At 50.7% G+C, this 26,547-nt stretch overlaps 1 protein-coding gene across 1 annotated transcript in view; it reads right to left on the bottom strand.

The window, feature by feature from the left end:
- The window catches only part of aasdh (aminoadipate-semialdehyde dehydrogenase), a 70,920-nt gene that overhangs the window by 32,256 nt on the left and 12,117 nt on the right, over positions 1-26,547 (bottom strand). Inside the window, exons 2-4 of the mRNA XM_038791134.1 lie at positions 24,045-24,165; positions 19,497-19,840; positions 10,146-10,338 (exon numbers count right to left, since the gene is read on the bottom strand). Coding sequence (XP_038647062.1) covers positions 10,146-10,338; positions 19,497-19,840; positions 24,045-24,165 — 658 coding nt within the window. The remainder of the gene's footprint in view (positions 1-10,145; positions 10,339-19,496; positions 19,841-24,044; positions 24,166-26,547) is intronic.

Here is a 26,547-nt window from a genome sequence, read left to right as displayed (position 1 = left end):
CGGCAACATGCCGAACTTCACCTGCTTTCCATGGAGCACTGCCTTCGTCCGGTTAAACCCGGCTCTCCGCTTGGCCACCCCTGCACTCCAGTCCTGATAGATACGCACTACCGAATTCTCCCACTTACTGCTCCTCACCTTCTTGGCCCATCGGAGAACACACTCCCGGTCGCTGAACCGATGGAACCGCACCAGCACCGCCCGCGGGGGTTCATTCGCCTTAGGCCGCCTGGCCAGCACTCTATGGGCCCCCTCCAGCTCCAGGGGCAGATGGAAGGATCCTGCCCCCACCAGCGAGTTCAACATCACGGCCGCATAGGCCGGCAGATCCGACCCCTCCAGCCCCACTGGATCGTTCTAGTTCAAGGACAGGCAGGAGGCCTGCGGCGGCCAAGGTATTGAGGGGGTTTATGGACCAGATGGGAGGAGTGGATCCCTGGAGGTTCGGGAGGCCGAGGGCTCGGGAGTACTCCTTTTTCTCCCATGTGCACAGGATTTATTCCCGCATTGATTTCTTTGTTCTGAGCAGGGGACTGGTCCCGAGGGTGGAGGAGGCCGAATATTCGGCTATCGCGATTTCGGACCATGCTCCGCACTGGGTGGATCTGGAGATGGGGGAGGCGCGGGACCAGCGCCCGCTTTGGCGTCTGGACGTGGGGTTGGCTGATGAGGAAGTGTGTAGGAGGGTTCGGGGATGTATCGAGAGGTACCTCGAGGTCAATGATACTGGGGAGGTCCAGGTGGGGATGGTGTGGGAGGCTCTGAAGGCACTGATTAGGGGGGAGCTGATCTCCATTCGAGCCCATAGGGAGAGGGGGGAGAGGAGGGAGAGGGAGAGACTGGTGGAGGAGCTGTTGAGTGTGGATAGGAGGTACGCGGAGGCCCCGGAGGAGGGATTGCTGGGGGAACGGCGTAGCTTGCAGGCCAAGTCTGATTTATTGACCACCAGAAAGGCGGAGACACAGTGGAGGAAGGCGCAGGGAGCGGTCTGAGTATGGAGAGAAGGCGAGCAGGATGCTGGCGCACCAGCTGCGTAAGCGGGACGCGGCTAGAGAGATTGGTGGAGTGAAGGATAGAGATGGGAATGTGGTGCGGCAGGGGGCAGAGGTCAATGAGGTCTTTAGGGACTTCTATAGGGAACTGTACCGGTCGGAGCCGCCGGCAGTGGGAGGGGGAATGGAGAATTTTTTGGACAGGCTCCGATTTCCAAGGGTGCAGGAGGAGCAGGTGGAAGGACTGGGGGCGCCGATCGAGGTGGAGGAGCTGGTCAGTGGGATTGGCCACATGCAGTCGGGGAAGGCGCCGGGACCGGATGGGTTCCCGGTTGAATTTTATAAGAAATATGCGGACCTGCTGGGCCCCCTGTTGGTCAGGACCTTTAACGAGGCATGGGAGGGGGGGTGTTCTGCCCACGACGATGTCTCGGGCACTAATCTCCCTGATCCTGAAGCGTGATAAGGACCCCTTGCAGTGCGGTTCATACAGGACGATTTCACTGCTGAATGTAGGTGCCAAGTTGCTGGCGAAGATCTTGGCCACTAGAATAGAGGACTGTGTGCCGGGGGTAATACATGAAGATCAGACGGGTTTTGTGAAGGGGAGGCAGCTGAACATTAACGTGCGAAGGCTGCTAAATGTAATAATGATGCCGGCAGCAGAAGGAGAGGCGGAGATTGTGATGGCATTGGATGCGGAGAAGGCCTTTGACAGGGTTGAGTGGGGGTACCTGTGGGAGGTGTTGGAAAGGTTTGGGTTTGGGGTGGGGTTTATTAAATGGGTGAGATTGCTGTACGAGGCCCCGATGGCGAGTGTAGCAACAAATGGGAGGAGGACCGAGTACTTCAGGCTCCACCGTGGGACGAGGCACGGGTGCCCCCTGTCCCCCTTGCTTTTTGCGTTGACAATAGAGCCTCTTGCCATGGCTCTCAGGGAACCAAGGAGGTGGAGGGGTTTGGTGCGAGGGGGGGAGGAGCACCGAGTGTCGCTGTATGCGGACGACTTGCTGTTGTATGTAGCAGACCCGGTGGGGGGAATACCGGAGGTGATGGAGATTCTTGCTGAGTTCGGGAGTTTCTCGGGATATAAATTGAACCTGGGCAAGAGTGAGCTGTTTGTCGTGCACCCGGGAGATCAGGAGGAGGGGATTGGTAGGCTCCCGCTAGAGGAGTTTTAGGTACCTGGGGGTTCAGGTGGCTAGGAGCTGGGGGACTCTGCACAAGCTCAATTTTACTAGGTTGGTGGAGCAGATAGAGGAGGAATTTAAAAGGTGGGACATGCTGCCGTTGTCGTTGGTGGGTAGAGTACAGTCCGTTAAAATGACGGTGCTCCCGAGGTTTTTGTTTTTGTTTCAGTGCCTCCCCATTTTCGTTCCGAGGGCCTTTTTTAGGAGGGTGATCAGCAGCATTCTGGGATTTGTTTGGGCGCATGTGATTCCGAGGGTAAGGAGGGTCTTTTTGGAGCGGGGCAGGGATCGAGGGGAGCTGGCGCTGCCCAACTTCTCTGGGTACTATTGGGCGGCTAATGTCTCGATGGTACACAAATGGGTAATGGAGGGGGAGGGGGCAGCATGGAAAAGGATGGCGAGGGCGTCCTGCGGAGGCACGAGCCTGAAGGCACTGGTAACGGCTCCGTTGCCGCTCCCTCCAACGAGGTACACTGCGAGCCCGGTGGTGGCGGCCACCATCAAAATTTGGGGGCAGTGGAGGCGACACAGGGGGGAAGTGGGGGGCTCGGTGGAGGCCCCACTCCAGGGGAACCACTGGTTTGTCCCAGGGAACATGGATGGCGGGTTCCTGGGGTAGCACAGGGCGGGCATTAGGAAGTTGGGAGACCTGTTTATTGACGGGAGGTTCGCGAGCCTTGGTGAACTGGAGGAGAAGTTCGAGCTCCCCCCGGGGAATATGTTCAGGTACCTTCAGGTCAAGGCGTTTGCTAGGCGGCAGGTGGAGGGGTTCCCTTTGCTGTCCCCGCGGGGGGTAAGGGATAGGGTGCTTTCGGGGGTGTGGGTCGGGGAGGGGAAGGTGTCTGACATCTATCAGATAATGCAGGAGGTGGGGGAGGCGTCGGTAGAGGAGCTGAAGGCTAAGTGGGAGGTGGAGCTGGGGGAGCAGATTGAGGAGGGGACATGGACGGACGCCCTGGAGAGGGTGAATTCCTCCTCTTCATGTGCGAGGCTTAGTCTCATCCAGTTTAAGGTGCTGTACCGGGCCCACATGTCCGGATCTAGGATGAGTAGGTTCTTTGGGGGCAAAGACAGGTGCGTCAGGTGTTCGGGGAGTCCAGCGAACCATGCCCATATGTTCTGGGCATGCCCGGCACTGGAGGAGTTCTGGAAGGGGGTGGCGGGGACGGTGTCGAGGGTGGTGGGATCCAGGGTCAAGCCAGGTTGGGGACTCGCGATATTTGGGGTTGGGGTGGAGCCGGGAGTGCAGGAGGCGAAAGAGGCCGATGTCCTGGCCTTTGCATCCCTAGTAGCCCGGCGGAGGATCTTGCTGCAGTGGAAAGATCCGAGACCTCCGAGTGTGGAGACCTGGATTAATGACATGGCGGGATTCATTAAGTTGGAAAGGGTCAAGTTCGCCCTGAGGGGGTCGATACAAGGGTTCTTTAGGAGGTGGCAGCCTTTCCTCGACTTTCTGGCTCAACGATAAGGTACTGGGTCAGCAGCAGCAGCAACCCGGGGGGGAGGGGGGGGAAAGGGGGTTTAGGGGGATAGTGTTTAAGTTAATTTGCTTATTGTTAATTTATTCTGGTGTTTATTGGGGTTGGGGGGGTGGGGGGTTTGTTATATGCGTGGTTACGGGTGCCGGGGGGGTGTTTATTATTATTATTGTTATTATTGTATTGTTTTGTTGATATATATTTTTCAAAAAATTTCAATAAAAAATTTTTTTTTTTTTAAATAGTAATGAACGCAAACAATATTCTTGGGATGTATAGGTAGAGGATAGCTCACAGCTTCCAGGTCGTGATTCTGAGATTGTACAGAGCAATAGTGGATAAGGGTGCAGGGAAGGCACCTGACCTTCTCGGAGTCTATAAAAGCTGGGAATGTCTACACACAGCAAGACATATTTCAATGCATAGCTTTCTGTATTGTGCAAAATATCAAGATGTAAAGACAATAGGAAATGTAATCAAACTCTGAAACAAAATGAAGTGTACGCAAGGTCAAAAGAAGAAAGGTGGTCAGATAATTTAGATTCAAATTACTTCAAATTTGCTGAATATGTAGAACCAGACTACTCAGACAGTGAAAGTTGATAAAGGTGACATTTTTGAGGGAATTGGATAGATATTTAGTAAGAGAATAATTGATAGGTTATTTTCCAGACGTTCTTCTGACCACATATACCACAAGACCACATTGCCTTGCATGGTTTTTAGGGTGACAATCCAAGCCACAAATCTTGCTGGTCAGTTTTCCCTCTGCTCAGCTCAGAAGCATGAAAGCTATCAGGTCCACACATAGAACATAGAACGATACAGCGCAGTACAGGCCCTTCGGCCCTCGATGTTGCACCGACATGGAAAAAAACTAAAGGCCATCTAACCTACACTATGCCCTTATCATCCATATGCTTATCCAATAAACTTTTAAATGCCCTCAATGTTGGCGAGTTCACTACTGCTGCAGGTAGGGCATTCCAGGGCCTCACCACTCTTTGCGTAAAAAACCCACCTCTGACCTCTGTCCTATATCTATTACCCCTCAATTTAAGGCTATGTCCCCTCGTGCTAGCCACCTCCATCCGCGGGAGAAGGCTCTCACTGTCCACCCTATCTAACCCTCTGATCATTTTGTATGCCTCTATTAAGTCACCTCTTAACCTTCTTCTCTCTAACGAAAACAACCTCAAGTCCATCAGCCTTTCCTCATAAGATTTTCCCGCCATACCAGGCAACATCCTGGTAAATCTCCTCTGCACCCGTTCCAAAGCTTCCACGTCCTTCCTATAATGAGGCGACCAGAACTGTACGCAATACTCCAAATGTGGCCGTACTAGAGTTTTGTACAACTGCAACATGACCTCATGGCTCCGGAACTCAATCCCTCTACCAATAAAGGCCAACACACCATAGGCCTTCTTCACAACCCTATCAACCTGGGTGGCAACTTTCAGGGATCTATGTACATGGACACCGAGATCCCTCTGCTCATCCACACTACCAAGAATTTTACCATTAGCCAAATATTCCGCATTCCTGTTATTCTTTCCAAAGTGAATCACCTCACACTTCTCCACATTAAACTCCATTTGCCACCTCTCAGCCCAGCTCTGCAGCTTATCTATGTCCCTCTGTAACCTGCAACATCCTTCCGCACTGTCTACAACTCCACCGACTTTAGTGTCGTCTGCAAATTTACTCACCCATCCTTCTGCGCCCTCCTCTAGGTCATTTATAAAAATGACAAACAGCAACGGCCCCAGAACAGATCCTTGTGGTACGCCACTCGTAACTGAACTCCATTCTGAACATTTCCCATCAACTACCACTCTCTGTCTTCTTTCAACTATCCAATTTCTGATCCACATCTCTAAATCACCCTCAATCCCCAGCCTCCGTATTTTCAGCAATAGCCGACCGTGGGGAACCTTATCAAACGCTTTACTGAAATCCATATACACCACATCAACTGCTCTACCCTCGTCTACCTGTTCAGTCACCTTCTCAAAGAACTCGATAAGGTTTGTGAGGCATGACCTACCCTTCACAAAACCATGCTGACTATCCCTAATCATATTATTCCTATCTAGATGATTATAAATTGTATCTTTTATAATCCTCTCCAAGACTTTACCCACCACAGACGTTAGGCTCACCGGCCTATAGTTACCGGGGTTATCTCTAATTCCCTTCTTGAACAAAGGGACCACATTTGCTATCCTCCAGTCCTCTGGCGCTATTCCTGTAGCCAATGATGACCTAAAAATCAAAGCCAAAGGCTCAGCAATCTCTTCCCTGGCTTCCCAGAGAATCCTAGGATAAATCCCATCAGGCCCCGGGGACTTATCTATTTTCACCTTGTCCAGAATTGCCAACACTTCTTCCCTACGCACCTCAATGCCATTTATTCTAATATCCTGGGTCTCAGCATTCTCCTCCACAATATTATCTTTTTCTTGAGTGAATACTGACGAAAAGTATTCATTTAGTATCTCGCTTATCTCCTCAGCCTCCACACACAACTTCCCACCACTGTCCTTGACTGGCCCTACTCTTACCCTAGTCATTCTTTTATTTCTGACATACCTATTGAAAGCTTTTGGGTTTTCCTTGATCCTACCTGCCAAAGACTTCTCATGTCCCCTCCTTGCTCGTCTCAGCTCTCTCTTTAGATCCTTCCTCGCTTCCTTGTAACTATCAAACGCCCCAACTGAAACTTCACGCCTCATCTTCACATAGGCCTCCTTCTTCCTCTTAACAAGAGATTCCACTTCTTTGGTAAACCACGGTTCCCTAGCTCGACCCTTTCCTCCCTGCCTGACTGGTACGTACTTATCAAGAACATGCAATAGCTGTTCCTTGAACAAGCTCCACATATCCAGTGTGCCCAACCCTTGCAGCCTACTTCTCCAACCTACACATCCTAAGTCATGTCTAATGGCATCATAATTGCCCTTCCCCCAGCTATAACTCTTGCCCTGCGGGGTATACTTCTCCCTTTCCATCACTAACGTAAAGGTCACTGAATTGTGGTCACTGTTTCCAAAGTGCTCACCTACCTCCAGATCTAACACCTGGCCTGGTTCATTACCCAAAACCAAATCCAATGTGGCCTCGCCTCTTGTTGGCCTGTCAACATATTGTGTCAGGAAACCCTCCTGCACACATTGAACAAAGAACGACCCATCTAATGTACTCGAACAATATCTTTTCCAGTCAATATTTGGAAAGTTAAAGTCTCCCATCACAACTACCCTGTTACTTTCACTCTTTTCCAGAATCATCTTCGCCATCCTTTCCTCTACATCCCTAGAACTGTTAGGTGGCCTATAGAAAACTCCCAACAGGGTGACCTCTCCTTTTCTGTTTCTAACCTCAGCCCATACTACCTCGGAAGAAGAGTCCCCATCTAGCATCCTTTCCGCCACCGTAATACTGTCCTTGACTAGCAGCGCCACACCTCCCCCTCTTTTGCCCCCTTCTCTGACCTTACTAAAACACCTAAACCCCGGAACCTGCAACAACCATTCCTGTCCCTGCTCTATCCATGTCTCTGAAATGGCCACAACATCGAAGTCCCAGGTACCAACCCATGCTGCCAGTTCCCCTACCTTATTTCGTATACTCCTGGCATTGAAGTAGACACACTTCAAACCACCTACCTGAACACTGGCACCCTCCTGCGAAGTCAAATTTGTGCTCCTGACCTCTATACTCTCAATCTCCCGTACCCCAAAATTACAATCCAGGTTCCCATGCCCCTGCTGAATTAGTTTAAACCCCCCCAAAGAGCACTAACAAATCTCCCCCCCATTCGCTCACATTCACCAAACTCATCTAAGTCTCCAGAGGCCGGATTTTCACAGCCATGTTTTTGATTCGGGAAATCCTTTGACTCGCCTTGATAAAATGGCTCACTGAATGGCATGATCTTTGTTCCTGGGGGACAGGTGTGGAATAGTTGGGTCCACATCCCAGAAGAGAATTCAATGCGGAGACACGGGTCCTAATGACTAGGAGGGTGGAACATGGAACATGTCTCATATGCATGATAAAACGGCCTCTCCTGGAAGCAGTTTCTGCACAGGTGGAGTGTTGCAGGTTCATGGAAGTGGATGTATTTCACAAATGAGTAGGAACGATAATTGTTGGTCAACTGGTTACTTACATTGGAAGAGATGGCTCATTATGTGCTTTCCAAAAGGAAATATAGAAATCAATGCTGTCTTCTGATGTTGTGGAATGAAGGAGCACACAGTAGTAACTTAATGCTGGCTCAACCACAGAGATGGCATCATCTTGACCCACATTGGTTTGTGCTTAACTAGAGAATCGTGTTCCTGCATGCGAATGGACATAGGTTGTGTGTTGCAACAAACTAAGCACGAAGGACACATGCTTTCTACATTTTCCTGCCAGAATGTCGTAGAGGACAGGTGCAGAAGGCATGGGATGGATAGCGCTCTGCATCTGTGCCTAGGACCTGCAGATTCTAGTCAAAGATATGCAGAGAAGAAGAGATATCACATATCCAAGAGAAAGGAGGAATACTTCCATTGTAACCAAGCGAGCTCGGTAGAAGATTGCCGCCACAGTGAGCACTTCAGGTGAATACCTGAATCTTGTGTCCAAAGCAGTTCCACAACCTGCTGCACTCTGGAAAGGCAGGTTGTTTGGCAGAAGTACAAAGATGCCATTGTGATGTACGACAGGTGAATATTGCACCGACTGGGGGCAGTCTTGGCATCTACCTCTCCTATAACATGGACACGAGTATGGGCTATATAAAACTGAGAAAGAAAGAGAGAGAGTTCCTTCTTCTTTCAAGATTGAATTACTTCTGCCCAGTTCTCTCAGAAGCATCACACAAGAACCATTCACTGACTGTTGTCAGCCAGAACACTGTCCTTGAGATTCGCTCCTCCCCAACAAGTCTGTTTCCTCCCCTCCAAAAATCAAATCCTGAAACACACTGTCCTGACTAGCAGGCTGCTCTACCGTGAGTCCATTGCTTAAAGGCAAATTCCGAACATTGATACATGGTCCAAACATATTAAAATAATTGCAAACAAAGGGAAATCAAAAGAAAGACTCTCGTGTCCCCCTTAAGCTGCTGCTCTTGTCCTACTAAGTGATAGAGGTTGCGGGTTTGGAAGGTTCTGTCAAAGGCTTGGCGGGTTGGTGCAGTGCATCTTGTAGATTACACACTGTTGCCACTGTGCGTTAATGGCAGAGGAAGTGAATGTTTAAGGTAGAAGATGGGGTGCCAATCAAGTTGCCTACTTTGTCCTGGATGGTTTTGGCCTTCATAAGTGCTGCTGGAGATGCACTCATCCTGGCAAGTGGAGAGTAATCCATTAAAGTCTTGACTTGTGCCTTGTAAATTGTGGATGGCTTTGGGAAATTAGGCAAGTATTTCACCGCAGAATTCCTTGTCTCTGACCTGCTCTTATAGCCACAGCATTTATAAGGCTGGATGTTGACAGTAGGGAATTCAGCATGGTCATGCCATTGAATGTAAAGGGATGCTGGTTAGATTTTCTCTTGTTGGAGATGGTCATTGCCTGGCATTTGTGTGGTGCGAATGTTATTTCCCACTTATTAGTCCAAGCCTGAATGTTGTCCAGGTCTTGCTGCATATGGATATGAACTGCTTCAGTTCCGTATCTGAGGAGTCGCGAATGGTGCTGAACATTGTGTAATCATCACCGAACATACGCACTTCTGATGCCATTGCCATTCCTCTACCACACATATATGGGATTGTGCCATGCTCATTCTTTTTCACATCCTTACTTCACTGCACAATCTTAGCCAATGAGCCTGACAGTCTGTCCTGACTCCACTTGGCTACCTGAGGCAAGGAATAATGGAATGATCCCGAAGGGCACACAAATATGGCCTTCAAAACCCCATCCCACCCACCGCCATGGTCTGCCACAAACCTCTGTGAAGTTAAACATACGTCTTCAAAATTTAACTTTGCTGAGTTCTGCACAAGGAAAACACCTTTTAGGAGGCATTCAAGAAGCTGTTACAACTTGTCCATAAAGTCACCATTGTAAAGCTGTGTAATGTTATTTTCTGCAACGAAAAATGCATCTATTTAAACTCTGCACTATTTATAAATGTTCTGGCAGATTTGTGATCCGCACAAATGTGTATCACAGCCCGACTCCATTTCCTCTACCAGTAAAATTGGTTTTAACAGTAAATGGGGGTGGGTTTTCTGAATCGGGTCCCAAAAGCTCTGTGGAGTCTTCCCAACTCCGTAAAAGTCTGGCCCTATGGCTCAGTTCCATACTGGGTGCGCGCACTCATCAACTGTTAATATTCTGCTATCCTTTCTGTTCTACAAAGCCACAGCTCAAGATCTAAAATTCAACACTACCATGTTTGTAAAGAAATAAATTGTTAACGCATGTTCCATAAAATGTAGAAGGTGCAAATTTTGAAGTTGATCAATACCACCATACCTGCATAACAGAAACTTTGTGATGTTTAAAAAGCAGCTTGGCTAGTCTCGTTGGCATCATCTTAATGACTGGGGGGACAATGAGTAGTGTAGCTCCACTACACAGTGCAACAAACATTTCAACAACTGAGGGGTCAAAAGTCAGAGGAGAAGCCATAAAAATTACATCATCTGATGAAACCTTGAAGATGGATCTGCAAAACAAAAAGACGCTTTAAGTGAAAGAACAGAAAGTAAAATAGCAACAATTAAGTACTTTTAAGCTTGTGGTCTGAGGGTATTTTAATATGCAGTGTCGTCAGTGAATGTTGCCTGTGAGAAATATGATCAGAAGTGATTTTATTTTGTAGAGTGGCAGAAAAAGGATGAATATATTAGTAATGGAACATTGTGAGAACACTAAAACGCTTTTTCAAATTCAGTCTCACTGTGTGCCCACCAACCCATCAAACCACTAACTCTTAAATCATGGCTGGAGCTACAGCAATGGTCTAGCTAAGGCCAGAGCTCATTTAAAGTTAGCAATCTAATTAAGGATGTAGTTATAAGATTACAAAATAGGGCAAATAAAAAAGAACCTTCAATCCATGAGTGCTCATCCTTCCAGATTACCAAGCTGCTCACCTTCTGCTTCAGTTGCATCGGCATCACAGACTAACATCCATATTCTGCCTAGCTTTCTAAGGGTAGCTCTAGCTCAACCAGGCATGATCTGTTGAAATGGTAGTCCTGATAATGGAAATATACAAATGGAAATAATGTAATAGGTGCATCTTGATGATTTTCAAGTGATGGGACTGTGACTATTTCGCCTCAGATTCCAGGGCGCTGTTTGTTCTGTATGTTATCTGCTGAATGTGGAATCCCCATGAGGACTGTTTTTAAGATGAAACACAAGTATGGTTGTCCTGCCGGACAATTTGATTATGAAATCTAAAGCTTTCTGTTGGTGGATTATTGCTGTTGGCAATGCACATGACATAGCATTACCTGGCACTGAATGTGATAACCATTGGTTCTGCCCTTTTTCAATTCCAGAAGATCATCTTACAATAAATTTATATGATCTTGAGTTTTCCATGATGCGTAAACCACACAGTCATCTGTAAATAGTCACACCCTGTTTTTTTTTTTAAAACCTTGTTGGGAACGTAATTTAAGTATGTGAAGAAGGGGCGGGATTCTCCGGCCCCCGCCTTGGCCGAGAATCACCGAGGGTCGGCGTGAATCCCGCCCCGCCGTCCTCTGAATTCTCCGACCCCCCAAAGGTCGGCGAAGCGTGAATTGCGCCGCCCGCCTCGGAGAATGGCGGGGACTGGCTCCACTCAATGGGTCCCGGGGCTGCCCAAATTCTCCCGGTCGGATGGGCCGAAGTCCCACCGACGTGACCATGGGTCACGCCGGCGTCAATTAAACCAACTTATATAACGGCGTCAACCAGTGCTGCTGGTTGACGCCGGACAGCGTGGAGGTAGGTCACAGCATGGGCTGGCCGCCGGAGAAGTGACGGCGTGGCCGCAGTCGCTGTGGGGGAGCGGAGGGGAGTGAGGGGTGGGGGGGGGGAAGAGGGCGAGTGCCGGGGAGGAGAGAGGGCGAGTGCCGGGGAGGAGGGCGAGTGCCCGGGAGGGGAGAGGGTGAGAGCCGGGGAGGAGGACGATTGGTCAGGAGGGGGAGAGGGCGAGTGCCGGGGAGGGCGAGTGCTGGAGAGGGGGGAGAGGGCGAGTGCCGGGGAGGGGGGAGGGGGCAAGTGCCGGGGAGGGGGGAGAGGGCGAGTGCCGGGGAGGGGGGAGAGGGCGAGTGCCGGGGAGGGGGGAGGGGGCGAGTGCCGGGGAGGGGGCGAGTGCCGGGGAGGGGGGAGAGGGGCGAGTTCTGGGGAGGGGAGGGCGAGTGCCGGGGAGGGGGCGAGTGCCGGGGAGGGGGGAGGGGGCGAGTGCCGGGGAGGGGGGAGAGGGCGAGTGCCGGGGAGGGGGGAGAGGGCGAGTGCCGGGGAGGGGGGAGAGGGCGAGTGCCGGGGAGGGGGGAAGAGGGCGAGTGCCGGGGAGGGGGGAAGAGGGCGAGTGCCGGGGAGGGGGGAGAGGGCGAGTGCCGGGACGGGGGGGGGGGGGGGGGGGGGGGGGCAAGTGCCGGGGAGGGGAGGGCGAGTGCCGGGGAGGGGGGAGAGGGTGAGTGCCGGGGTGGGGAGAGAGGGTGGGTGCCGGGGAGGGGAGGGCGAGTGTCGGGGAGGGGGTGAGGGTGCCGGGGAGGGGGGAGGAGATGGCGAGTGCCGGGGAAGAGGGAAGAGAGTGAGTGCCGGGGAGGGGGGAGGGCGAATGCCAGAGAGGGGGAAGAGAGGGTGAGTGCCGGGGAGGGGGGAAGAGGGCGAGTGCCGGGGAGGGGGGAGGGCGAGTGCCGGAGAGGGGGGAGAGGGCGAGTGCCGGGGAGGGGAGGGCAAGTGCCGGGGAGGGGAGGGCGAGTGCCGGGGAGGGGGGAGAGGGTGAGTGCCGGGGAGGGGGGAGAGGGTGAGTGCCGGGGAGGGGGGAGAGGGTGAGTGCCGGGGAGGGGGGAGAGGGTGAGTGCCGGGGAGGGGAGGGCGAGTGCCGGGGAGGGGGTGAGGGTGCCGGGGAGGGGGGAGGAGATGGCGAGTGCCGGGGAAGAGGGAAGAGAGCGAGTGCCGGGGAGGGGGGAGGGCGAATGCCAGAGAGGGGGAAGAGAGGGTGAGTGCCGGGGAGGGGGGAAGAGGGCGAGTGCCGGAGAGGGGGGAAGAGGGCGAGTGCTGGGGAGGGGAGAGGGCAAGTGCCGGGGAGGGGGGAGAGGGCGAGTGCCGGGGAGGGGGGAGAGGGCGAGTGCCGGGGAGGGGAGGGCGAGTGCCGGGGAGGAGGGCGAGTGCCCGGGAGGGCGAGAGGGTGTGTGCCGGGGAGGAGGGCGATTGCTCAGGAGGGGGAGAGGGCGAGTGCCGGGGAGGGGGGAGGGCGAGTGCCTGGGGGGCGGGTGTGCCGGGGAGGGGGGAGGAGATGGCGAGTGCCGGGGAAGGGGGAAGAGAGCGAGTGCCGGGGAGGGGGGAGGGCGAGTGCCAGAGAGGGGGGAGAGGGCGAGTGCCGGGGAAGGGAGAAGAGAGCGAATGCCGGGGAGGGGGGAGGGCGAGTGCCGGAGAGGGGGGAGAGGGCGAGTGCTGGGGAGGGGGTGAGGGCGAGTGCCGGGGAGGGGAGAGGGAGAGTGCCGGGGAGGGAGGAAGAGGGTGAGTGCCAGGGAGGGGGGAGAGGGCGCGTGCCGGGGAGGGGGGAAGAGTGCAAGTGCCGTGGAGGGGGTTGAGTGCCGGGGAGGGTTGAGAGGGGGAGTGCCGGGGAGGGTTGAGAGGGGGAGTGCCGGGGAGGGTTGAGAGGGGGAGTGCCGGGGAGGGCAGAGAGGACGAGGGAGGTTGTCCGCCTGACCAGGTGCCAGCCTCCAACAGTCGCGCCCATGCAGCCCATGGCACCTGGCTTTTGGGGGGGGGGGGACATGTCGTCGATCCCCCCCACCCCCCTGCAGGCCGTTATGTTTGCTGATCAGTCAGCAATGTTGGGCGCCGTGGCGGCAGCCACACTTCTACATGTTGCCCTGGGGGAGGAGGAGGAGGAGCGCGCCACGGAGGCGGCGCAGGCTGCCATAGAGGAGCGTGCCGCAGAGGGGCAGGTGGCAGTCGCCCAGGCGGGAGGGCCGCCCCCCCGACAGGACGAGGAGGAGGAGGAAGTGGCTGCGCCGGGGAGGGGGGAGGGCGAGTGCCAGAGAGGGGGAAGAGAGGGTGAGTGCCGGGGAGGGGGGAAGAGGGCGAGTGCCGGAGAGGGGGGAAGAGGGCGAGTGCTGGGGAGGGGAGAGGGCAAGTGCCGGGGAGGGGAGAGAAGGCGAGTGCCGGGGAGGGGAGGGCGAGTGCCGGGGAGGGGGAAGAGGGCGAGTGCCGGGGAGGGGGAAGAGGGCGAGTGCCGGGGAGGGGGAAGAGGGCGAGTTCCGGGGAGGGGGGGGAGGGCAAGTGCCGGGGACGGGGGAGAGGGCGAGTGCCGGGGAGGGGAGGGCGAGTGCCGGGGAGGGGGGAGAGGGCGAGTTCCGGGGAGGGGGGAGAGGGCGAGTGCCGGGGAGGGGGGAGAGGGCGAGTTCCGGGGAGGGGGGAGAGGGCGAGTGCCGGGGAGGGGGGAGAGGGCGAGTGAAGGGGAGGGGGGAAGAGGGGGGGGGAGGGGGGGAGGCGGGAAGAGGGCGAGTGCCGGGGAGGCGGGAAGAGGGCGAGTGCCGGGGAGGCGGGAAGAGGGCGAGTGCCGGGGAGGCGGGAAGAGGGCGAGTGCCGGGGAGGCGGGAAGAGGGCGAGTGCCGGGGAGGCGGGAAGAGGGCGAGTGCCGGGGAGGCGGGAAGAGGGCGAGTGCCGGGGAGGCGGGAAGAGGGCGAGTGCCGGGAGGGGGGAAGAGGGCGAGTGCCGGGGAGGGAGGAAGAGGGTGAGTGCCGGGGAGGGGGGAGAGGGCGCGTGCCGGGGAGGGGGGGAAGAGTGCGAGTGCCGTGGAGGGGGTTGAGTGCCGGGGAGGGTTGAGAGGGGGAGTGCCGGGGAGGGTTGAGAGGGGGAGTGCCGGGGAGGGTTGAGAGGGGGAGTGCCGGGGAGGGCAGAGAGGACGAGGGAGGTTGTCCGCCTGACCAGGTGCCAGCCTCCAACAGTCGCGCCCATGCAGCCCATGGCACCTGGCTTTTGGGGGGGGGGGGGGGGGGGGGGGGGGGAACATGTCGTCGATCCCCCCCACCCCCCTGCAGGCCGTTATGTTTGCTGATCAGTCAGCAATGTTGGGCGCCGTGGCGGCAGCCGCACTTCTACATGTTGCCCTGGGGGAGGAGGAGGAGGAGCGCGCCACGGAGGCGGCGCAGGCTGCCGTAGAGGAGCGTGCCGCAGAGGGGCAGGTGGCAGTCGCCCAGGCGGGAGGGCCGCCCGCCCGACAGGACGAGGAGGAGGAGGAAGTGGCTGCGCCACGGCGACGGAGACGCCCAAGGAGGCCTCGTGTGTACCGGTTCCGCTCGTCGTACCACGGACCGGGCATGCAGTAGACTCCGGATGAGCCGGGGAACCGTGGCACACATCTGCCACCTGATGGCACACCTGGCACCGTGTGGCATTGGGGGAGGACACCCTCTCCCCGTGTCCGTCACGGTTACGGTGGCCCTGAACGTTTATGCCACGGGGTTATTCCAGGCGCCGAGTGGGGACCTGGGCGGGAGGTTGCCCACCATTACCGGCTGGGCCAGCGGGCACGGGACAGGCTGATAGCCGCCCGGTTCGCTAACAGGGGGGTGTGAGAATCGCTGAGTATGGGCACAGACTGCACACCACCTGCGGCACAACGAGCTGGACTCACACGGTCGTCGGTGGAAGCGTGTCTATTGCAGGCCATGGAGGATGATGACGACCCACTCTGCGATGAGCTCCTGGCTCTACATCGTTGGACAATATCTGACCCATGGCCACGGTACCACCCTCTGCCCGGACCATCCCTGCACGCGGCCGTGACACTGCAGCGCACGGTCCCGTCCTCTGCCCAGGGGGATGGCGCGGGCGACCCGCGGGGTGGGGGGGCACACTCACCTGTGGCCGATGTAATACCACCCCTCACACACACACTGGCGCTCACCTCATACCATACCCCCGCACGCTTTGGACAGAGCACAAAGGCAGATTAGTATGTGTGAAAGTGATTTTAATGCCGAACAGTCCATACACGTGCCCTAGCCCCTATAACTTGTCTGTGCCCTGCACCCTTGCCAACTTACTTAGTGTCTAATTGTTTGGCCTTACGGGCCCTTTGACTACATCTAGGTGGTTCCCCAGTACAGCAGAACTGGAGTGGACTCCTGAGATTCCTGCCCTGTGACTCGGGATCCCTTTGGCAGCCATTTCCTGGGGCGGCCCGGCCGAGATGGGCCAGGATGCGGCTCGGGTGATTGGGATGGCGAGCTGCCAGCCTGTCCTGCCCTTTGCCCACCAAATGCACCTGGGACGGAAGGGAGTCCGAGATGCCGGGGTGTTCCGGGACCTCCTCCCTCGGGGAGTACTCACCCTGGCTGCCCTGAGGAGGTGATTCACCTTCTTGTGGCATTGTGCGCCTGTCCTTGGTGTTACAGCCACAACGCTGACGGCCTCTGCAACCTCCCTCCACAGGCGCTGGCTGAGGCGTGGGGAAACCCTGCGGCCGTGTCCGGGGTACAGGGCTCCCTCCCCTGCTCTACTGCGTCCAGGAGCGCCTCAATGTCGCAACCTCGGGGCTGCACGGCGGGCGGCCATCTTGTCAGATCTCCGGGGGGGGGGGCGGGTGTCTTTTGTGCTGTGACGCCGCCTGGCGACAATGGCGCCGCGCGTCCGTTGGCACCATCACAAATGGCATCACAGGGGCAGCACGGTGGCACAGTGGTTAGCATTGCTGCCTACGGCGCTGAGGACCCGGGTTCGAATCCTGGCCCTGGGTCACTGTCCGTGTGGAGTTTGCACATTCTCCCAGTGTCTGCGTGGGTTTCAACCCCACAACCCAAAGATGTGCAGGGTAGGTAGATTGGCCACTCTAAATTGCCCCTTAATTGGAAAAAATAATTGGGTACTCTAAATTCTTTTTTAAAAATGAATGGCATCACACCGCTACTAGCCCATTCCAGGCCGGAGAATTTGCGCCGTTTGGGGGGGCCTGACGCCAGAATGATCTGCACTGTTTTTGGCGCCAGGTCCAGGCCATCGCGCCGATTATCGGGGAATCCCGCCCAAGGTCTCAACACAGTTCCCTCGGGCATTTGGGAGAGGACATCTGTAGTTGGATGATTCCCCATCACATTTAACTTCTTTGGTAAGGAAGTGCCCGATCCATTTTAATAATGTTTCCCAACAAAGTTTTGACAAGAACTTTTCATAAGGAACTTTGCCAAAGGCTTTTGAGAAATCTAATAATGCCAAGCGAGTAGTTTCATCTCTTTCGAGACTTGGATCTACAGTCGGTAAAACCGATGCTCTGGTGAATCTTTTTGATCGAAAACCATGTTGACTATCTACCAGGTTATTGTGTAAGCTTCAAAGTGCTTCATGAAATGCGAATGAACAAAATGTTCAAGCAATTTACAAAAGACACTAGAGAGAGGTACAGGTTTGTAGTTTTCTAACTGACTTTATGCCCTTTTTTGAATATGTCAGAGACATTAGTTTGTCTCCATCAGTCTGGTAAGTAACTGGTGTTGACTGGCTCTTACAACATTTAGCTGTTCTTTAAGTCCAGTGTGTTTAACGCAACCATCCTTCTCAACAATTCATCCAACCTGCTGGCCACTTGCTGTGTAAAGAATTGTATCCTGATGTTAGTTTCAGTTATTTTCTTTACAGTCCCAATCCTGTACCCTCTCTCCTACTCACTTTGCAGAAATTATGTTTGAGGTTATTTTGTCTGTCCTATTACATTCAATCGTAAGAAGCCCTCAGATTTGGAGATGGATGTGCATTACCATACTAATACTTGAGTTTTCCCTCTAACAATGGAGGCCTGTTGAGAAAAGAACACCCCTCTCTCCTCCACACTGACTCCAGTGCCTGGATTTGAGGGGGGTCTAGGCAACTCTGGAGCCATTTAGAAACAATGGGCACGACACGATTTCAGGATTCCCACCCCATCCATACTGTCTCAATTTTGGCTGGTGCGTGATAGAAGTGTAGGTAGCAAGTCTACACTTCTACACCTTGCACTTCCAACATGGCTGGCTCCATTTTTTTGGGGGGGGGGGGGGGGGGGGGGGGGGAATCTGAGCACTCTCTCTGCAATTTTTGTGACATTGGGCAAGTGTCTCTATGAGTCATGGTTCACAACTCCTCAGAGGGGGCATGAGCCACAGTCTGGATGAGGGATCCATTTTAAAAATAAATTTAGAGCACGCAATTATTTGTTTTTCCCAATTAAGGGGCAATTTAGTGTGGCCAATTCACCTAACCTGCACATCTTTGGGTTATGGGGGTGAAACCCACGCAGTGATCTGGGGCCGGAATCGAACCCAGTCCTCAGTGCCGTAGGCAGCAGTCCTAACCACTGCACCACCGAGCCACCCTGATGAGGGATCCTTTTGAAAGCTCCAACTCTTGCCGATATGCCTCATGCCTCCTCCATTCCAACTCAATGCCAACTCATGACTCAACCAACTCCTGTAGCTCCTGCATGGTAGCACAGGGGGCAGCACGGTCACACAGTGGTTAGCAATGTTGCTTCATAGCTGCAGGGACCCAGGTTTGATTCCCGGCTTGGGTCACTTCTGTGCGGAGTCTGCATGTTCTCCCAGTGTCTGCGTGGGTTTGGGTGCTCCGGTCTCCTCCCACAAGTCCCGAAAGACATGCTGTTAGGTAATTTGGACATTCTGAATTCTCCCTGTGTACCCGAACAAGTGCCTGAATGTGGCAACTAGGGGCTTTTCACAGTAACTTCATTGCAGCGTTAATACAAGCCTACTTGTGACACTAATAAAGATTATTATTTTTATACTCTCCATGCCTACCCAATGCTAAATCATGTACCTTCCATGTCAAATCACTTAGTGTGCACTTTATACATTACTAATGAGCTATAAGAGAACAATGGAAAGCGTGGAACTGCTGAGAGAAAAACACTCACTCATAAATCAAAACTGTGGTTCCTGCAACCCTATAAAAGTGTGACTCAGACAGTCTACTTAAGTATCAATAACTGGCTTCAAACATTTCACACTTGCTAATCTTGTCCAACTAAATACTGAGACATTGACAAAAGAGATCACAGAAATAAATTATAACCAATTAACAATGTCAGTCAAGCAAAGTCAATAATTATATTTCAGTTGCCAAAACAGAACCCACGATTGAGCTGATGCTTTTATTTCTGGGGTCACAGCCAAGCCTTATTTGTTGCTAAGGACAGGTAAACAGGAACACTGTTTTCTCTATCCACAGATACTCCCAGTGGAATATTTCCAGTATTTTCTGTTTTTATTTCTATCCTCCACAATGCTTCCTACTTTTTGCTTTTAACATGCAAGTGAATTCAGCTCAAATACAAACCAGTCTTATCTTAAAATAGATTTCTCAAATTCACAACAACCTGAAGAAACTAATCCAATATATTCCCTAAAAGCAATGAATTCCATCAGCGTCTGTAATGGACTCATGGTGGAGCGGTCTCTCATATTACCCATCAGGTTTAATATGTGCCACGTGGTAACTGCCTGCCTTTCTTTCACTAATGCATTTTTCAGAACACAATGCAATGTGATTTAACTTTTTTTTGTAACTGCAACAAGAATTAACAGCTAACTATGAAATATGGACATTAATAAACATGTAATTCACAGTTTGCCAATAATCATTTGGAATTAAACTTACTTCAGATGTAGTATGTTAGGAACAATACACTGATGTGGGACTCGAACAATTTTTGGAGTTCCTGTAGTACCCGATGTTTGTAAAATATATGCCATAAACCCATGTCTCTGGCAATCCACATTTATAGGTGCATGTTTTTTGTTATCTTCTTCAGCAGCTTCCAAACTGCCTTCTCTTAAACCACCTACTTTACTGGAAGTTATATTGTTTTCATTTCTGGGCTCAGAAGGTAGGCAATCCATATTAGTCACCTGCCACTGAATCTTCACGAGCACTATATTTAGCACTGTTATATCATATTCAACTTCAATGTGCAACCATGTTGATAGAGAGGCCCTGAATTTCTGAAATGTAAAATTACAACACATCATTTATTTATTAACTTGTAAATACTAGTACCCTTCAAAAGTTAAAAGTCCATGATTCTTACACCAATGCAGAGATAAGGTTGAAGAAGAACAAAGACTGGGAAATGTTCATGAATTATTACAGCTGATGTGAAGATAAGAAAATAGCTACCAAGATCCTCTTGAGTTGAGTTGATATTTAGCTCTCTTTTTTTTTTATATAAGAGTATCCAATTCATTTTTTCCAATTAAGGAGTAATTTAGTGTGGCCAATCTACCTAGCCTGCACATCTTTGGGTTGTGAGGGCGAAACCCACGCAAACACAGGGAGAATATGCAAACTCCACGCACAGTGACCCAGAGCCGGGATCGAACCTGGGACCTTGGCGCCGTGAGGATATTTAGCTCTTGATTGGAGCTCTTCTTACACTGCATGTGAAATTAAAATTACGTTTTTGGTTAACCGGGACTTGTGGGATAGGAGATGGGTTAAAAGCAAAATTCTGTCCAACCATTTACAAACACTGAATCGGATTTTAAAATGTTTAACTTGTGTGAGTATATAGGTCAGATCAAAGAATATTTACACCACAGGAGGCCATTTGGTCTGTTGTGTCCGTGCCAGCACTCTGTAAGATCAACTGACGCAGTCCCCTTGCTCCTCCTTTCCCTTTAGCCCTGAAAATCTTTTGTTCTCAGGTACTGTCAGGTACTGATCCAATTCTCATTTGAAGGTATAATTGGATCTACCTCCAACACATTCCAGATCCTAAACACTTACTGTGCAGAATAGTAGTTCCTCATGTCACTGATGCTTCTTTTACATAGATTTTTAAATCAGTACCTCGGAGCATCGATCCTTCCACCAATGAGGACAGTTTCTCCCTAACTACTGTGTCCAACCAATATCAATCACTCGTCTCTTATCAGGAACTGATCTTTCAGTTGATTGACCACTGGATGCAACAACTTGAATTTATATTACACTTTGATTCAGAATAGTTCTAAGCCACTTTCATTTAGGAGGGAATTTTACCATTCACTGAAGGTTTTCCCAGTGCACGAAGAAAGAAAACTTGCATTTGTGTGGTGCCTTTCACAACCTTAGGACATTTCAAAATGTTTTGCAGCCAAGTAAGCATTCGACAAAGTGTCACATAATAGATTTCTCAGTAAAGTTGAAGCCTATGGAATAAAATAGGCAGTGGCAGCTTGGATGCCAAGTGAGAGGCAACACAGAGTGGTGGTGAATTATTGTTTTCAGACAGGAGAAAAGTATATAGTGGGTTGGTATTTGTTCAATTTATATTAATAACATGGGTTTGCTAGGGCAGAGCACAATTTCAAAACATACAGACAACACAAAACTTGACAGCATTGGAAACTACGAGAAGGATAGTGGCAAACTTCAAGAATGCACGAGCAGATTAATGGAATGAACAGACATGAGGCAGACAAAATTTGATGCACAGATGTGTGAAGTAGTACATTATGGTAAGAAGAACGAGGAGATGCAATATACAATAAAGGATGCAAATTGAGTACAAATCGTTGAAGGTGGTAGGGCAGGTTGAAAAAGCAGTTAATAAGGCATACAGGATCTTGGAATTTATAAATAGAGACGGAGAATACAAAAGTAAGGAAGTTATGATGAACCTTTTCAGAACTGTGGCTCAGCCTCAAATTGAGTATTGCATCCAATTCTGGGCCCCACACTGGTCTAGCAAATGACTCAGTTCAAGGACTATGAGGGATGGACAACCAAAGCTGGTCTTGCTGGTGATGCCCGCATCCCATGAAAGAATACATTTTTTTAAACTTGAGGACGGATGTGAAGCTAATAGAGAGGGTCCAGAAAGGATTTACAAGAATGGTTGCGATGACGAGAGACTTAAGTTTCTCTATCATTTATTTATTAACTTGTAAATACTAGTACCCTTCAAAGTTAAAAGTCCATGGTTCTTACACCAATGCAAAGCATATATGGTTGAAGAAGATAAATTGGTAAAGCTGGAGCTGTTCTTTTTAAGAGAAAGTTGAGAGGATACTCAATAAAGGTGCTCGAAATCATGAGGGCTCTGGAAAGCACAGTCTGAGAGGCTGGTGGTGGAAGATTCAATTATGCTTTCAAAAGGGAATTGGATAATATCTTAAGAGAAAAAAATTCAGGGCTACAGGAAACAATGAGGGGAGGCGGCACTTAGTGATATTGTCACCATGCCAGTACTCCAGAGACCCAGGCTAATGCTGGAGGACCTGGGTTCAAATCTCACCACAGCAGATGGAGAAACTTTAAATTCAATACAAATATGGAATTAGGTCTCTATGAAACATCCTTTCGGCACCAATCCTGTCAAGTACCCACAGAATCTTTTGTTTCAACAGCCTTGAGCTCTTCTGAGCTCGAATGAATACAGACCTAACTAGGTTAAGCGAGTTGGCATAAAAATTGGCAAATGGAATTTAGTGTGGGAAAATGTGAAACTGCTCATTTTTAGAAGAAATAATGAGGAGACAGATTATTACTTAGAAAGAGACTGCAGGAAGCTGTAGCACAAAGGGATTTGGGGAGAAGGGGGGAATCCCCGTTAATGAAACCCAGAAAGCTAGCATACAGGTTCAGAAGATCATGGGAAGAGAAATGGAATACTGACTTTTATTTCAAAGGACTGGGATATAAAAGTAGACGTTGCTGCAACTGTATACGGTACGAGTGAGGCCGCATTTTGAATACTGTGAACAGTTTAATCCCCTTATCTAAGGAAAGCTATATTATCACTGGAGGCAGTACAGAAGTTTACTAGGGCGATCTCGGGTATGGAGGGACTGCCATATGAAAAAAGATTATAAACAGATTGGGTCTGTACTTCTTGGATTTCGGAGGAATCAGGTGATATGGATTCTTAGGGGGATTAGACAGGGTGAATATTGGGAGAGCGTTTCCACTCAGGGAAGAGTGTAGCACCAGAGGGCATAGTTGCAGAATAAGGGGGTGCTCTAAGGTGGATATGAGGATGAATTTCTCAAAGGGTGGTGAATCTTTGGAATTCCCAGAAGCTGTGAAGGTCGAGTTCTTAAGCATTTTCAAGGCTGATAACTCTCGATTTTTACTCAATTGGGGAGTTTTTCTATTACAAATTTAGCGTACCCAATTCATTTATTCCAATTAAGGGGCAATTTAACGTGGCCAATCCACCTACACTGCACATTTTTGGGTTATGGGGGCGAAACCCACGCAAACACGGGGAGAATGTGCAAACTCTACACAGACAGTGACCCAGAGCCGGGACCGAACCTGGGACCTCGTCGCCGTGAGGCTGCAGGGCTAACCCATTGCGCCACCGTGCTGCCCTACTCAATCGGGGAGTTAAGGGTTACCGAGAGAAGGCAGGAAAGTGGATTTAGTGAGTATTACATCAGCCATGAGCTTATTAAATGGCGGTGCAGGCTCGAAGGGCTGAATGGCCTACTCCTGTTCCTATTTCTTATGCTCTAAGTGGGAGAGTGGAACTAGCTGAATTTCGCTGTAACAGAGCCAGCCTTGACACAATAGGCTGAATGACTTCCTTCCGTGCTATAACCATTTGTATTATTCTATGAAAAAAATGTAATCACAGAAGGTAAAAAAGTGAAAAAACGGAGCCCATGTCGATCAAGGGTACATCAGCATGATGATATTCTAGGGGCTTGAACAAATTATTTTGAAATGTGAGTCATAACAGATTGGGAAGTGAAATTTAATTAATTAAAAGAATTGCGCATTTTTTTTGTACAACTTGAACTGAATCTCATCTTCAGAGTCGACGAACATGTTTGAAAGGATTTTGCATCAATATTTGCCAAGCGCAGGAGCGGTTACTTAGCGATATTAACATTGTTTGATCTTTCACAGGTGTAGGAATCAACTGGTGAAAGGGAAGGGGAAATCCACAATTAAATAATTATTCATGGACTCCAAATAGAGTGGGTTTGATCGGTTGCAAATAAAAAAAATCAAACTGCTATGAGCTTAATTTACTATACAAACATTATTGCATCTAAATAATTAAATATTTTAATGAATGTATTTTTAAACTGAAAAAGTGGAGTCAGTGCAATGTGTATTAACGTAACAATATAGGGACATTTATAACAATATGCCAAGCTTGTATTTTTTAATGAATGCTATTTGTTCATATCTGTTTACAGCTCAGTAACTCACCTGTATCATATCTGCCTGAATAAGAACATACTTCAATTTACACATTCGAATAAAATATGCTGATAAGCGAGGTGAACCTTCTGGATCAATTGGGCAAAAAGCAGCCCCAATTTGAAGAATTCTGAAAGTGTACAGAAACAGTAATGCAAAATATTATTTCCGAAGTAAAAATCACCACTTATGCTTCTATAAACAGAACACAGAAAATAGAACTCGCCTACTCTTCCGGTGATCTTTATTATTTAAATGTTTTTTTCCTCCATACACTTAAGATATTGAAGCCAGTGGGATTAAAAGTGCAGTGGCAGCATGGAAACAAAATTGGAAAGAGATAGACAGTAAGGATTAGGGTTGAAAGGTTTCTTAGTAGATTGGAAAGGAGTACACATTGGGACCAATCTGGATTTAGATTTAAATGGCATAAAGTTAGAAAATGACACAAGCTTGGAAATGTTTTCTACAGTGAAATGTATATATGCAGCCTTCAATGCACATTCAGACTGCTGAAATGAGTAGACACGTGACAGATCAACTATAGTACAAAAAAATGCAGTAATGCGTTTTGGAAGGAAAAATTAAGAGAGGGAATATAAATTAAATGGTGCAATTTTAATGGGTGTACAGAGAGAGATCTTGGGGGTTCACACAAATAAATCTTGGGAGCTGCTGGCACAAGTTGGAGGCCATTGAAAACCCATACTGAATCCTTGGCTTTACAATTGAGACAGAGTACAAAAGCAAAGATGCTGTAGCTAAATCTCCATACATTATTTGTCATGTGTCAGCTTGTGTGTCCAATTCTGTGGTCCACACTTCATGAAAGATATCCAGGGCTTTGACAAGGCTCAAAGATTTACCAACCAAGTGCCAGGAATGAGGGATTTAAGATTAGAGACTCTCTCACTAGAGGAAATAGCTTTCTATATTTATCAACAGTTTAAAATACGTAAATTAAACACCATGGCTGAGATTCTCCAAAATCCCGGTCAAGTGTTGACGCTGGCGTCAACGGGCCTCTTGGCCCAGTGATTCAGTGGCCCACAGGGGGCCAGCACGGCGCCGATACGCGGCCCTGCACTGCCGGCGCAGGTCCATGCATGGTGGTTGTTTCCGCGCCGCTCAACATGGCGGAGTCACACAATGGGCCCACGTGGAAGAAGGTAGGCCCCCTCCAGATCACACACGCCTGCCAATCGGTAGCCCCCAATTGCGGGCAAGGCCGTCGTGCAGGCCCCCCCCCCCCCCCCCGGGTGGTGCCAGGTTGGAAAAACGGCAGCGGAACTCGGCGGAAACTTGGCCGGTCGACTGGCACCGATTCTCCGGTCGCCAGAGAAACGCGTCGGAGCAGCATGGCGGGAATTTCCGTCGTCACCGCCGATTCTCCGTCACGGCGTGGGCTCAGAGAATCCCGGCCCATGTCTCCTGCTAAGTACGCATGCGCACTGGTTCACACCTGCACAGAAATCTAGTGACATCACACAACACGCAAGTGCCCTCTGCACATATGTCAATGTCATCACCTGCCCTTAGAATCATAGAATTTACAGTGCAGCAGGAGGCGATTCAGCCCGTAAAGTCTGCACCGGTCCTTACAAAGAACACCCTACTGAAGCCGACGTACCTACCCTATGCCCGTAACCCGGTAACCCCCACTTAACATTTTTTTTTGGACACCAAGAGCAATTTAGCATGGCCAATCCACCTAACCCACACATCTTTGGACTGTGGGAGGAAACCGGAGTACCCAGAGGAAATCCACGCAGACACATGTAGAACGTGCAGACTCCCACAGACAGCGACACAGCCGGGAATCGAACCTGGGACCCTGGAGCTGTGAAGCAACTGTGCTAACCACTATGCTACCGTGCTGCCCTGTCTGCCAATAAAAGATGTTTTATTCGTTCACAAGATGGGGCTACGTTAGTCATTTCTTGCAATGGACTCTGCACACGCTGCATTTCCAAGCAGCAATGGTCTTTTACATGTTATTTAAAGAACAAAGAAAAGCACAGCACAGGAACAGGCCCTTCGGCTCTCCAAGCCTGTGCCGACATGCTGCCCATCTAAACCAAAATCTTCTACACTTCCTGGCTCCGTATCCCTCTATTCATGTATTTGTCAAGATGCCCCTTAAATGTCACTATCGTCCCTGCTTCCATCACCTCCTCCGGCAGCGAGTTCCAGGCACCCACTACCCTCTGTGTAAAAAACTTGCCTCGTACATCTCCTCTAAACCTTGCCCCTCGCACCTTAAACCTACGCCCCCTAGTAATTGACCCCTCTACACTGGGGAAAAGCAGACTATCCACTCTGTCTATGCCCCATATAATTTTGTAGACCTCTATCAGGTCGCCCCCTCAACCTCCGTCGTTCCAGTGAGAACAAACCGAGTTTATTCAACCGCTCCTCATAGCTAATGCCCTCCATACCAGGCAACATCCTGGTAAATCGCTTCTACACCCTCTCTAAAGCCTCCACATCCTTCTGGTAGTGTGGCAACCAA

Source organism: Scyliorhinus canicula, chromosome 3 (assembly GCF_902713615.1).
Source record: "Scyliorhinus canicula chromosome 3, sScyCan1.1, whole genome shotgun sequence".
Lineage (NCBI taxonomy): Eukaryota > Metazoa > Chordata > Chondrichthyes > Carcharhiniformes > Scyliorhinidae > Scyliorhinus > Scyliorhinus canicula.
This window is presented reverse-complemented; position numbering and strand designations above follow the sequence as displayed.